We start from the raw sequence: 13039 nt of genomic DNA on the forward strand, positions 1-13039 counted from the left end.
GTGGGAAAATGACCGGCCAAAAACCCCTTCTGAAATTGCTAAAACGGCACTATCATTAAATGCTCATTTGTCATACTTTGCTGACTGTGCTTTTTGCCCAGCGAGACTAAATGGACAGTTGTGGGATTTTTAGGACATTTGCCTTAACATGAATTGGCAGTGTCCAGCTGAAAGTCACTTATTGCAGTGAATTGTTATAACTGACAGTACATCGGGGGCAGTGGGGCATTAGTTGAACCACAAACACATACAGTGTAGCTAAGCAGACAATAAGAGGATACAGAGGGGAAAAAAGAGGATTTAGAGACTGAGGGAAGACGTTCAATTTGCACAAAGGGGGCTTTTATTTAGTTGTCTTTCGGTGATTAGATTGGACCATGAGAAGGTTTTTTTACCATCAGTCACATGTGGAGAAATGTCCCACTCAAACAGCCTGAAAGTTCCTCTAAGGTCCTTTTATAAGGTCCATTATCTTACCATGAGATGACTTGAATGGCTGTTGGGTTGGTGACAGGGGACATCCTTCACTAGGTTACATGGAGGCTATTTGTTTTATAACAGTATTGGAGTGTAGAAGTAGATTTAGCCTTTTGTTTCTCCAGAGGGATTATGATTATGTCACTTACAAATTTGGAAATGACAATGTCTGTTATTTATTCAGTGCGAGTGCTCTTTGAAGGGATTGTTTAGGGTGGATAAGCACATAAGAAGCTGGGTCCGGACTAGTTTATTGATAGTCAGATAGATACTTTTAAGAAGATGGAAGAATGAAGGGGGCCATCAATCCAGGAGTAGGCTTGTGAGATGGCTGGGGTATGAAAAATGTCATTAAAACGGTTTGCCAGATTGGATTAGATTAATAGTTAGATAGATAGATAGATGCATCCAGTAGCAAGACAACCATAACGCAACAAACACATACGTATACACACATATACACACACATATATTACAAATACATAAGAATAAAAATAATAATCACATTGGTTCATGTTGTGAGTTTTGTATATGGTTAAAAAAAATGTAATGAAAAATTGTTAATCCCAAAAATATAAAGTGTTTTTACCTGGTCGTCTTCGCTCTCTGTTCCCTCCAAACTGATGGAGCTGTTCCTCTGAGCCTAATAAAGTAAAAATATTAACAATATTACATACATTTCTATCCTTACATTCAAAATATGGAATAATATGTTCAGCGTCAAGTGTGATTGTATGGGTTGTTTTTTGATACCACATACTGTAATATTCAAAACTTTTCCAGAATGTAATACAAAATGAACAACCATAAAAAAGACGAGATAACAATTCCTGCCCAGTCTTACAAAAACTGCAATAATTACATTAAACAATAACATGTTGTTACCATGACCGTGTGCAGTGTGGTGTATTCAGGTGGACTACAGGGCAGGCCGTCGTCCTCGGACACGGTTCCAGCATCGTCGGTTTTCTTCACACACATGAGGGACGGAGGAGAGCCCAGTCGGATGGCCTGCTTCAGCTGGAGCTGCAGAAGAAGAAAAAAACTCATTTTAATATGAGCGTATCATCCATGTCCAAAACCATAGGCTGTAAACAGTATGGGCGGAAACTCTGTGACGCCCCCTATAGGTTTCTGAAGGGCCTAAATGAAGCTCAAAGTGGGCGGCTCCTGGGGGTTCTTGGTGCCGCCATCTTGGCATCACCTGGCGTTGGCTGATCCAAAAAGGATCAAAGAGGTGGAGCGGATGGATGGAGCGGAGGTGAATGAATGTATGAAGCCTACAGTCTAATCCTCACCAGTGGTGGAAGAACTATTCAGATCCTTTACTTAAGTAAAAGTACTAATGGCAGTAGCTCAGTACGAAGGGAGTTGGGTTGGGAACCGAAGGGTCGCTGGTTCAAAGTATGGTGGTGGACTGCCAGTTCACTTCCTGGGGACTGCCAAGGTGCTCTTGAGCAAGGCACCGAACCTCCAACTGCTCAGGGCGCCTTTCTATGGGGCAGCCCCCCCACTCTGGCATCTCTCCATTTAGTGCATGTGTGTGTAATTCAGGCCTAAGTGAAGTGTGTGTAATTTGTAATTTCCCTTAGTGGGACTAATAAAGGATGCCTTAATTTTAATACCACACAGTAAAAATACTCTGTTAAGTAAAAGTCATTAAAAAATGTTTTTTTTAATAAGCATCATCTGGAGAATGTACTTAAAAGTACTATACGCAGACACTGGAAACCGTTCTGTCAACAAACTAAGTGTTTAATCAGCTAATTTCTTTGGCTGGACTAATCAGATGATTTTGATTTATAATAAAACTATATTTCAACTACGTACAGCACGTCATTTGTAAAGTGACTAAAGTTGTCAGATGAATGCAGTGGAGTAAAAAGTACAACATTTCTCTCTGAAATGTAGTGGAGTAGAAGTAGAAAGTGGCATGAAAAGAAAAGACAAAGTACAAGTACCCCAACATTTGTGCTCAGGTGCAGTACTTGAGTAAATGTACTTAGTTACATTTCACTACTGGTACTCACGTCCTGTGACGGCAGCCCGCATGTCACTAAAGCGACAAACCTTTAATCATGACTATTTTGACATGGAGGTCTATGGGGATAAAATGTTGAATGTAAAATGAAAATTGTATATATAAAAAAACTATCAATATAATTTGATAGTCAAATTCTAGTTTGGAAGAACTAGACACAAAGAAAGCGGAAGATCTGGTTGAAAAGGGGGGACATCCGTTGGAACCTCAGGCAGCATTGGGAACAATCCCATAAATGAAACGTCATCAATATAGACTACTTCCACATTGGCTAGTTTTTTATTTTTTTCCACTTGGTTAAAACACATGAATCAGAAATCAAAAACCTGGAAACAATGCTGCACTTGTAGATATTACAGCAGGAAGTGGAGGTGTTTTCCAGACAGAGACTGACTGTGTGTGTGTGTGTGTGTGTGTATGTGTGTGTGTGTGTGTGTGTGTGTGTGTGTGTGTGTGTGTATATGTGTGTGTGTGTGTGTATATATGTGTGTGTGTGTTTGTGTGTGTCTGTGTGTTATGAAGGTATCACAGAAACCCGAAGTAAACGACTTGTTATCTGCCTGTTACGTGTTGCCCTGGAAAAGTCCCTCAAGGACAAAGCTGCAAAGCAAATACTGGAAAATACCGCTTTTCTTTAGCCGTGCTGGACACAGGCACACACCGAGACATGGACATCAAGACATTTTGGATGTTGGTATTTAAATATTGTTACAGTAACACACTGAGAAACAGAGCGGAGCTCCAACTAAAAAAAGACTGGAATAGCTTATCTCACCATTAGCACTTGCTAGCACATGCATTTCAATTCTCACCATTAACACTTGCTAGCACATACATTTCAATTGATTACTAAATAAGTATTTAACAGTACAACCGTGTTGTTGTCGGACATTTATATCTTTATAATGCTGTTGTGTTATAACTTCACATGAATACTTAATTTGAGATAAAAAAGCATAGTGGGACCTCCAAAAACTAGCTAACAACAACGTTAGCATTTTTAAAAAAATAGCAAAATAGTGGCTCTTTTCTTGTTTCTCATTTTTCTTTTTTTTACTGTGTGCTGCCCAATTAATGTCAAATGATTTGGTTTAGTGAATATTAATATCACAATATAACTGTTACAGGATATGCTAGCAAAGATATTAGCATGTCTGATGTGTTCGCTATCATTGAGGACACCATTATCAGAATGATAACCTGGCACTGTGTACAGGGCTCTGAAGTAGGGAGATAAAATAGAATGTAACAGTTGAATAAATAGATGAAATGTGAAGAAATTAAATGTAATATAAAACAGATGTTTGGTAGCAAGTTGAACATATCTTCATCCCCTTATCAATACGATTATCTACATATTTATCATTACTAGTTAAGCAGTTGCACATTTTGTATTCCCAACTTGTATATATTTTAAATATTTGTTCTTGTATTTTATCCTATTATTATTTAATGTACCTTATATTGTATGTATATATTATATCCTATTATTGTTTAATGGATATTGTACTGTATCTATGTATATTGTACACTATTATTTCATGTATAGTGTACTCTATGTATGCATATTATGTCCTATTATTTCATGTATATTGCAGTGTATGTACGTATATTATTTCCTATTATTTCATGTATATTGTACTCTATGTATGTATTTATATCCTATTATTTAATGTATATTGTACTGTATCTATGTATATTTAATCCTATTTTTTCATGTATATTGTACTGTATGTATGTATATTATATCTTATTATTTCATGTATATTATGCTGTATGTATGTATATTATATCCTATTATTTCATGCACTTTGAATCCTAGTATTTCATTTATATTTATGCTCTGTGCATAATTTCCCATTTTTTTGGGATCATATCTATCTATCCATCTATCTATCTATAATGACCTCCAGGTTCACGATAAATTTTGTCCCACCTAGTTTTTGTTGCATTTTCTGACATATTTTTTGACAATTTGTAACTTTTTCCAACATTGTTGTCACCCGTGTGTCTTTCTGTCTGCCGGCCTCTCGTACACACCGTGTAACTGCCTTTCATCTAACTCCTCTCAAAGTTAGCAAATCCCCCTAAGATGTTGTTTAATTCTCACTCCCCTGTAGGATCGCTCAATGGAGCTGTGTAACAAAAAGTCAGTCCATCCGTCTGGGTCTCACCTCTTCCTGTTTTAGCCCGTTGCAGAGACAGACATTTGTTCTGTCTGTCTGCTTTTCTTTTCATCGACAACTCCTCTATGTTGCTTTGACAGACGCTTTCATTTTAACCTCCCTTTGTGATGCACATCAGCTCGGCCCGTCTGACTAAATATAGTACGTAAACATACAGCAGATCAGCTGGTGCAGCTCTGTCTCTCTCTATCAACTCCTTTACTGACAAATACTGCTCATGACAGCTGAGAACCGGGTCATAGACACTCTAACTCCCAAACACGCAGACAGTGATTCTTTATTTGTCTATTATTCCTCATTAACCTGCAGTCAAAGGCTCTTTTCTCTTGCCTGTCACCACAGGCAGGTCAAAGGTCGGGGACACTTCTTATATCTCCAAGAAATGACTGAGAAACTGAAACTAGGCTCTTCTGGTTAACCAGTATCTTAAACTAAAAGTCCAGGAGGGCTGTTAATGCCTATTTACCTGTAGCGATTTCACTCTCCCGTGAATGCTGTCCTGAGATGCCCCCAGAGCTTCGTTGGCCTCCGACAAGTCGGAAACAAAGACAGAGTCGTGGGACAAGGCCTTGCTGCCCAGGCTGATCTTTGACCTTCGGGAAACAGGAAGAAGACAGAAGTAAACAAAGCAGAAAGTGATGTTTCACAGATTGTAAAACACAATAAACTTAAGAGAACTGGATGTTGGGAGTCCCCGATGGGTCAGTGGATTTTAAAACAAGACCATTCCCCCATTGTTTTTGTTTTTTTTACCCTATATTATTATTGTTTAAATATATATAATATAGAGTGGTTGGACAAAAAAGAACATGAGATTATTTTAAAACTATTTTCTTTGATGAATAAGGGGAATACTAATATAGGGGTATATATACCCCTATAAAAACAATAATAATAATGATAATATGGGGCTAATTTATTTATTTATACACACACACACACACACACACACACACACACACACACACACACACACACACACACACACACACACACACACACACACACACACCCCCCCCTATATTATATTATTTTATATATGTCTATGTATAGATCTATCTATCTATCTAGCTATCTATCCATCCACACAGTATATGTCCCTATGTTATTATTCACCTTAATCATCAAAAAAGTTGGTTTAAAATGAATCATAATCTCTTATTATGTTCTTTGATGTCCAACCACTTTGTGCCGTATTCCCTAATGATCACAAGGGGAATCATAGAACGGGTTCAGTGAGATCGGAGCAGATATATCCTGTGACACCGAGAAAGTCCCGAGTAGACGAGGCAGGAAGTGGCACAGCCTAGGAAAACAAAGGAAATTAGGACTGTCCACAGGAAGACACATTCCACTACTTGTTACGAAAACAGGAAGCCACGAGTCTCAGCTGGGGGAGAACAGGAGATGGATGTTAAAACAAGATCTTCCTTTCTTAAATTATCTCTATCCTTTTCACACAAGGAAAGATTGTCGAAATAGACAAGTTGAACACCAACAAATTGGGTAGACACATAAAAAATGGCGGCAGGACAATGACACACATCTGTCAGCGGCTGGGATTTGGGACTCGTTAAAATGCTTGTGGTGTAAAATAAGTGGTGGCTGAATAAAACACTGGAACGTTAGAGCAACAAGTTGACATTGCCATAACTCACATGTGTCAAACTCGAGGCCCGCAGGCCAAATCCGGCCCCTGGCAGACTATGATCCGGCCCGCATGTCAATTTAGGGTCCCAATACATTTTGGCCCACCTAGTTATTGTTGCTTTTCCTGACATTGTTGTTATAGTTTTTGACAATTTGTAACTTTTTCAACATTATTGTTACCTCTGCCAAAGTTTTTGTCCCTTTTTCTGTCGTTTTTCCAACTTTTACCTTGGTTTTTGTCACTTTTTACAACGTTTTTGGAGCTTTTTTCATGTCTGACCCTTGATGTGATTTTAAAGAACCTTTTTCCTGACTTCTATAGGACTTTTTGTCAAACTAATTGTAAGTTAGAAGAGTATATGACAAAGATATTTGACTTGTTTGGTTAAAAGCATATCAATAAACCTTGATGTGATTCTAATTACCAGTTTGACACCCATGCTATAACTGGATTCATATTTCACTGGCGGTGGTCAACTCACATTAATGATCTGCCCACCCACCAAAATCTATTTAATGATCTTCGGTTTTAGTCTACCATGATGGACTAAAAGCCCTTTTTAAAATGCTTTTCTACACTGACACAAATACAAGTATTGAACACTAATAGTGTGCTGTCATGTACAGTAAAAACTACTGTGGTGGAAAAATTGGAGTCAGGAATGACTTGAAAATGTGATGAGGACAGTTCAAAGTCCAAACAGAAAGGATTAGATGAGGAATTCTGTAAACTTTCAATAAAAAATATAAAGCTTAACCCTCCTGTTATCCTCGGGTCAAATTGACCCGTTTTCAGTTAATTACTTTTTCACAAAAAAAGAGCCATCGGAATAAGCGCTGCAAATGTCAAAATTTAAAATATCAAATAACCACCAAAAATCACCAGAATGATCAAAAAGCGATAATAATGTTGAAAAAACGTCACCAAAACGTTTTTTTTTTTTTACGGTTGACGGTAAGAAACACATGGGTTATTGTGAAGAAAAATGGGTGAGATTGCAGGTTTAAGATGCAAAATGCAGCACTTAAATAGGCGCTGTGCAGTTTTGGCTCTTGCTTTGCAGGTTTCTCTATAGAGACCCCCCCCCCCCCCCCCCCCCCCCCCCCCCCCCCCCCCCCTCCCCCCAGCTTCGGAATAGATATTTGGCAGCTCCTCTGTTTACTTGTGTCTGACCCCTCCCTCGGTCCGTCTGCCGTGTCCTCTTTTTCTGTTCCGCCATTACGAGGCACTTGGCATACATGTGTATGTATCTGTGTTGATGTTTCAATATAAGTGTTGCAGTCACTTGTGGTTTTGTGTGTGTGTGTCTCTGTGTGTGATCTTACCCAAAGCCCTTATCCTTCTCTGATCGAGCGAGTGTGTTATTTTCGGATGCTTTGCTGACATTGTCACTTGATTGGCTGGCTTTAAGCCCGGCGTCTGACCCTCCGGCTGGCGGCTCCTTTCTCTTCTTCCTGGCAAAGAATTTTTTAAACGCCTGGAACTTGGACTTCTTCTTTCCTGTGAAGACAATTGAAAAAAGAGAGAAAATTAAAGAAACTGGTTGAACACCTTGTTACCGTTACATTACCCACACAGCATCTTTACGCACAGCCCTCATATGGACTCTACATTGAGCCATTAGCACTTTGTAGGCTGTAAAGGCCTGAAGAAACTACACACCAAGACTGTTACGAACATAAAGACAGATTCCCACACACACTCCTCTGCTCTGCTCGTAAACCCCCCCCACCCGCAGTGGAAAAACTCAACAACTTTTTTTATAACTCCTTAAACAGCTACAAAGTGCTTTCACTGTGTTCAGTCAGCAAGGCGCTCATCTAGGACCTGAAATGCCCACTGGTCCTCTCTCCGTCTCACAATCAACTGGCTGTCTTAATATTTAGTCTTCTATTCAACTGTCAGTATAAAAGATAAGTGTCCTCATCCTTGTGTTGTAATAACAAGACTAACACCACGTTCAGACCAACTTGTGCTCTGCATGTAAAAACGGAGCCTCTTCTTTTATTCAAATGAAAGCAGTTCAATGGCCCAGTGGGGCTGTGGTAATACAAAACCTGCAGCAATGCAACTCTACTGTACATCATCTGGCAAGAACCTGCGGTGGTCAGTCCATAACATGCAGGCGCACATCCCCAGTAGGTTACTTACTTCCTTGTTACAGCTCTATTTGGGAGTCTTACAATGTTATAGGAACGCTAAATCATTGGAGTACTCCTTTAAAGATGATCATAGAGTAATTTGCAGCTACCGTCTATGCGTGCTATAGGACAGCTTCATAGCACCAAAGACTGTATTATATGTCCTCCGCCATCTTTGCATACAATATTTACGTTATCTATAGTTCATCAATACTAGTTAAACAGTTGTATGTTTTTTATTTTTATTCGCAACTTGCTTAAGTTTACACATCCATTCTAAAGTTGATTAAAAAGAGGAATCAAAAAACATCATTTGGAAATGGATCTTGATGTCTTAATTCAAAATAATTAATTCAACTTTGATAAGGAGATTCATCACACTTAAAAATTGTGATATTACACCTATAGCACCTACAGTGCAGCTCTTGAGTATAGTAACTTTTGGTAAAATAAAAAAATAACCCCCCCCCCCCCCCCCCCCCCCCCCCCCCCCCGCCGCCCAAATCATCACATACCCTTCACTATACCCAAGGATAGGCATGGTTTTATTTCAGTTAGCTAAATTGATGGTTTAATTTGCATTGATAGATGATCTTATGGGAAGTTCCCCATGCCAATATCCATCTATCTACTGTATCTATCCATCTATCTATCTTAATTGTGATAAAAACTAATTTGGAGCATCTCCATATGAAGAAATGATCGCATATAGTTTCCCAACAGACGGATGTTGTGAGTCTGGGCAATGTTGAGACAGAAAACAGACGGAATCATAGGCAAAAAGAAGTGTGAACAAAGAAGGAGCAGTGAAAAAATCTAGGATCAAACTATTTTGAGAGTTCACATCCCTGAGCCAAAAAAAGGCTTTAGAAGAGACTTAAAAAAACACACGCATTCTTTCTAAATTAGCTGTGTCATTTCTCCTGGGGGGAAATCATTGAGTTTTCCTTCCTTTCTCTAAAAATACACTTTCTGCTTGGAAGTAAATCACAGTGAAATATGCTTGGAATCTCAACCTGGAACCAGGACAAATGCTTATGATTTTTTGGGTCATACGCTTCACAACACGTCACCAAACGATTGCACTCATTTATTTTATTTTATGTTGTAACATACGCACATGTGCAAGCACTTCTTTAAGATCTTGGGTGCGTTATTTGGCATGTGTAATCATAAAATGAAGTGCACATGGAGGGATAAATATTACACCTGTAACATTATTTTAATGAGCTGCCATCAAACCTCAGTTTCTGTGAAGAAATGTTGGCTGCAAACTCTCCTCCTATTTGCCAAGACCTTCCGGTGAACTGCTATATTTAGCTTTCTATCAGCTTTTGATGATGCTTCAGAGGCCTTTCTGCACTGCCAAAATGAAAGATCAGGGGGGGGAACACCAGCCGACGGTGCCATTAAGCGTACTATTTTAGGAACAATACACTATTAGGTTAAAGGTCTGCACTCAGAGAGCTGAAATAGGCCACTGCTTCAATAGAAGGTCAATATACATTCTCTCAGTTATAAACAAGACTTCGCGCACATATCAAAAGTAATCATGGGAATTTCCTGGCAGTCTAAGGTCAATATTAAGGGGTACTGAGCTTGGCTTACACAATGAGAAGATGGTAACCTTTGACAGGGAAACAATGCCATGGAGAGAGTGAGTAAGAGGAGGAGGAGAAGAGGGAAACTTTAACCTATCTATGTTGTTTTTTGGTCAGGACATGAACGTTGTCAGGGGAGCTGGAGTGAAATTTGTATTCATGAGCAAGTGATAGAGAACTCGGGTCTCCGTCTTAGGACTCAAGTCTGGACTTGTGACACGACTTGGATTTGCACACTGATGACTTTGACTCAAGGATTTATGAAATCGGACTCCAGCATTCATGAAATAGGACTTGTAAGTTTCTAACTTCTGTACGTGTAACAGGCATTGATAGAGTACTGGATTCGAACTTGAGTCTGACTCAAGTCCCTATTCTCTGGACTCTGGATTCTGGACTCGACTTAAACTTGCACACTGATGACTTGGACTTGAGGAGTTACAAAATCGGACTTGAACATTATGAAATAGGACTCAGGAGTTTCTTATATGTAATAGGCAGTGATGGAGTACTACATTCAGACAGTGATGGAGATACAGTGACGGAGTTCTGGATTCGGACTCGAGTCTGACTCAAGTCTCTATTCTCTGGACTCTGGACTTGACTTGAAGTTGCACACTGATGACTTGGACTTGGTGATTTATGATATTGGACTTGAGCATCATGAAATAGGACTCAGAAGTTTCTAACAAGCATTGATGGAGTACTGGATTCAGACTTGAGTCTGACTCAAGTCCCTGTTCCCTAGACTCGACTTGAACTTGCACGCTGATGACTTGGACTTGAGGATTTATGAAATCGGACTTGAGCGTCATGTTGTAGGACTCAGGAGTTTCTGACCACTTTTATGTGTAATAGGCAGCGATGGAGTACTCTAGTCCTGGTCTCGGACTTGAGTCAGACTCAAGTCGTTATTCTCTCGGCTTTGGACTCGAGACTCGTTTCAAAATCAAACTCAAACAATGGTGTCTCGACTCTGACTCTTATTTGGGGACTCTGACTTGGACTCTGACTCGAACACTGGGGAATCGAGACTTGACTCGGACTCGACAGTTAGTGACTCGAATACAAAACCATTATGGGCTGCTTGCCTAATAATACAGATTCTAAGAGCAACATTTTTTACTGTATGATGCATTTCATTTTCCATTCACTGCAAGGAAAGGATTATAAAGGCCATTTGGCGAGGTGAAGCAGGCTCTGCAATGTTTTGTGTATAACTAAGAGAACCGGTTGATGTCACTATAAAATTATAGCTTGCAATTATTGTAACTGTAAGTTTTGTGTTTATTCAAGTCCTGTAATATTAGATTTTCACTGAAGTGTCAGAATTCAATGATGACCCAAGTATTTAGATGTAGTCTAAAGCTCAGACATGAAAGGCTGTTTCCACTTTGTTGCACTGTCCAATAATCCCAAAACCGCCTCATCTTAAATTCCGGATGTGGCTTCACCCACACATCCACATCTCCCTGACCTCCCAATGCACTTCTTCCTTGTTCCCATGATATCAGCAGCATGTGTGATGTCCATCTGTATAGACAGTGTGAATCTGGGTTTTGTGTATATATGTGTGTGTGTCAGAGAGAGAGGATGCTAGCTTTTGCTGTTCCTTCATTTCCTGCCAAGAGCAGCGAGAAGAGATCTAGATTGTCAAAGCTGGCCTGATCTTCTCTTCTGTGTCTGTGTACATAATCTCATTCCTGATATGAGTTTTCTTATTCCTAGCAATACTGACTCAAGTAATTCAAGTGACTCGCAAAACCCGGTTCAGTTTAGTGAGTCACTCAAAATAACCCGTATCCTTAAAAAGGAACCAGGTTTGCCAGGCCTATTGAAAGTGAAATTAGTTGACAATTCTATAAATGTAACCACAAGAAGACAGATTAAAGCAAAAAAGGAAAGGGCTAAAACATGTGAAATCGAGATATGTTACTTTGTTATGATAACACATCCAGAGTGCCTTTCTTCACTTTTTAACCATTCCCGTCAAAATTGAAAATGAACATTTTTACGCTTTCTATCGTTGTTTTTAAATTTTTCTTCCATTTTTTTCAATATTTGTCGCTTCATTTGACGTTTTCAACACTACGTAACCCTAACTTATTAACTTTAGTTTCACAGTTATTATTTGGAATATATGTTCAATAAACCTCATTTATAGGAAATTATACATAACGTTTGAGTTAAAGAAGCAGAAATTAGGAATTATTTAGACTAAAATTAAAGGAATGGATGTTGATGGATAATGACAGACTGGAATATGTCAACTTTTACTCAAAACTATTTCAAAACCACATAAATTTGTCTTTTTAAATGCTTTAAAACTGAATAAGACACTCCAAAATTAATGAAAGTAGAGATTTGTACTTGCCAAAAAGCATTTTGTGGAATCAATAATGTTATTTTGGTTAAAAAGAACATTGATATAGGAAAATGGGTCAATTTGACCCAAAGACAACATGAGGTATAAATGAACATTTAATCAAATTGTTACCTGAGCACTCTTCGACGACCTCAGCAGACTCCTGATTTGCCATCACATCTGGAGGTCCTGATGCCATGGCAGTGTTGTCACTGCTGTGAGACAGGGAGAGAGATAGATGAGCATAACTATTTCTCAATTAAAACATGATTCTTCAATAATATAATGTATAATTGGATTTGCACAGTTCAGCAAAACTCTGATGAATTCCAAAAAAGCTCGAGGTGAGAGAGGATGCATCCAACCAGTTTTTAAGGAGGACATCGTTTTTTTCTTCCATGACTTTTTTTTAGCTGTATTAATCCCTAGCTGGATAACATAGTGATTAAAGTCCCGTTTGAGAGTGTCGTGATTGCAAGTGAAAGTGGCTTGGCAGGGTTAACCAGATCTCACACAGGACTTATTTAAAGGATAAGCAGGTGCGGCCCAAGTTACGGCAGCTATTGGCACTATTTTT

General features: G+C 39.0%; 1 protein-coding gene across 2 annotated transcripts in view; it reads right to left on the reverse strand.

Moving 5' to 3' along the window:
* The window catches only part of zgc:66433 (uncharacterized protein LOC321250 homolog), a 55918-nt gene that overhangs the window by 16295 nt on the left and 26584 nt on the right, over window positions 1–13039 (reverse strand). For both annotated transcript variants that reach the window (XM_034883036.1, XM_034883037.1), the window contains exons 2-6: window positions 12595–12677; window positions 7681–7855; window positions 5171–5297; window positions 1363–1503; window positions 1067–1120 (exon numbers count right to left, since the gene is read on the reverse strand). In XM_034883036.1, coding sequence (XP_034738927.1) covers window positions 1067–1120; window positions 1363–1503; window positions 5171–5297; window positions 7681–7855; window positions 12595–12677 — 580 coding nt within the window. The remainder of the gene's footprint in view (window positions 1–1066; window positions 1121–1362; window positions 1504–5170; window positions 5298–7680; window positions 7856–12594; window positions 12678–13039) is intronic.

This window comes from Etheostoma cragini, chromosome 10, assembly GCF_013103735.1.
Source record: "Etheostoma cragini isolate CJK2018 chromosome 10, CSU_Ecrag_1.0, whole genome shotgun sequence".
In the NCBI taxonomy this organism is placed as follows: domain Eukaryota; kingdom Metazoa; phylum Chordata; class Actinopteri; order Perciformes; family Percidae; genus Etheostoma; species Etheostoma cragini.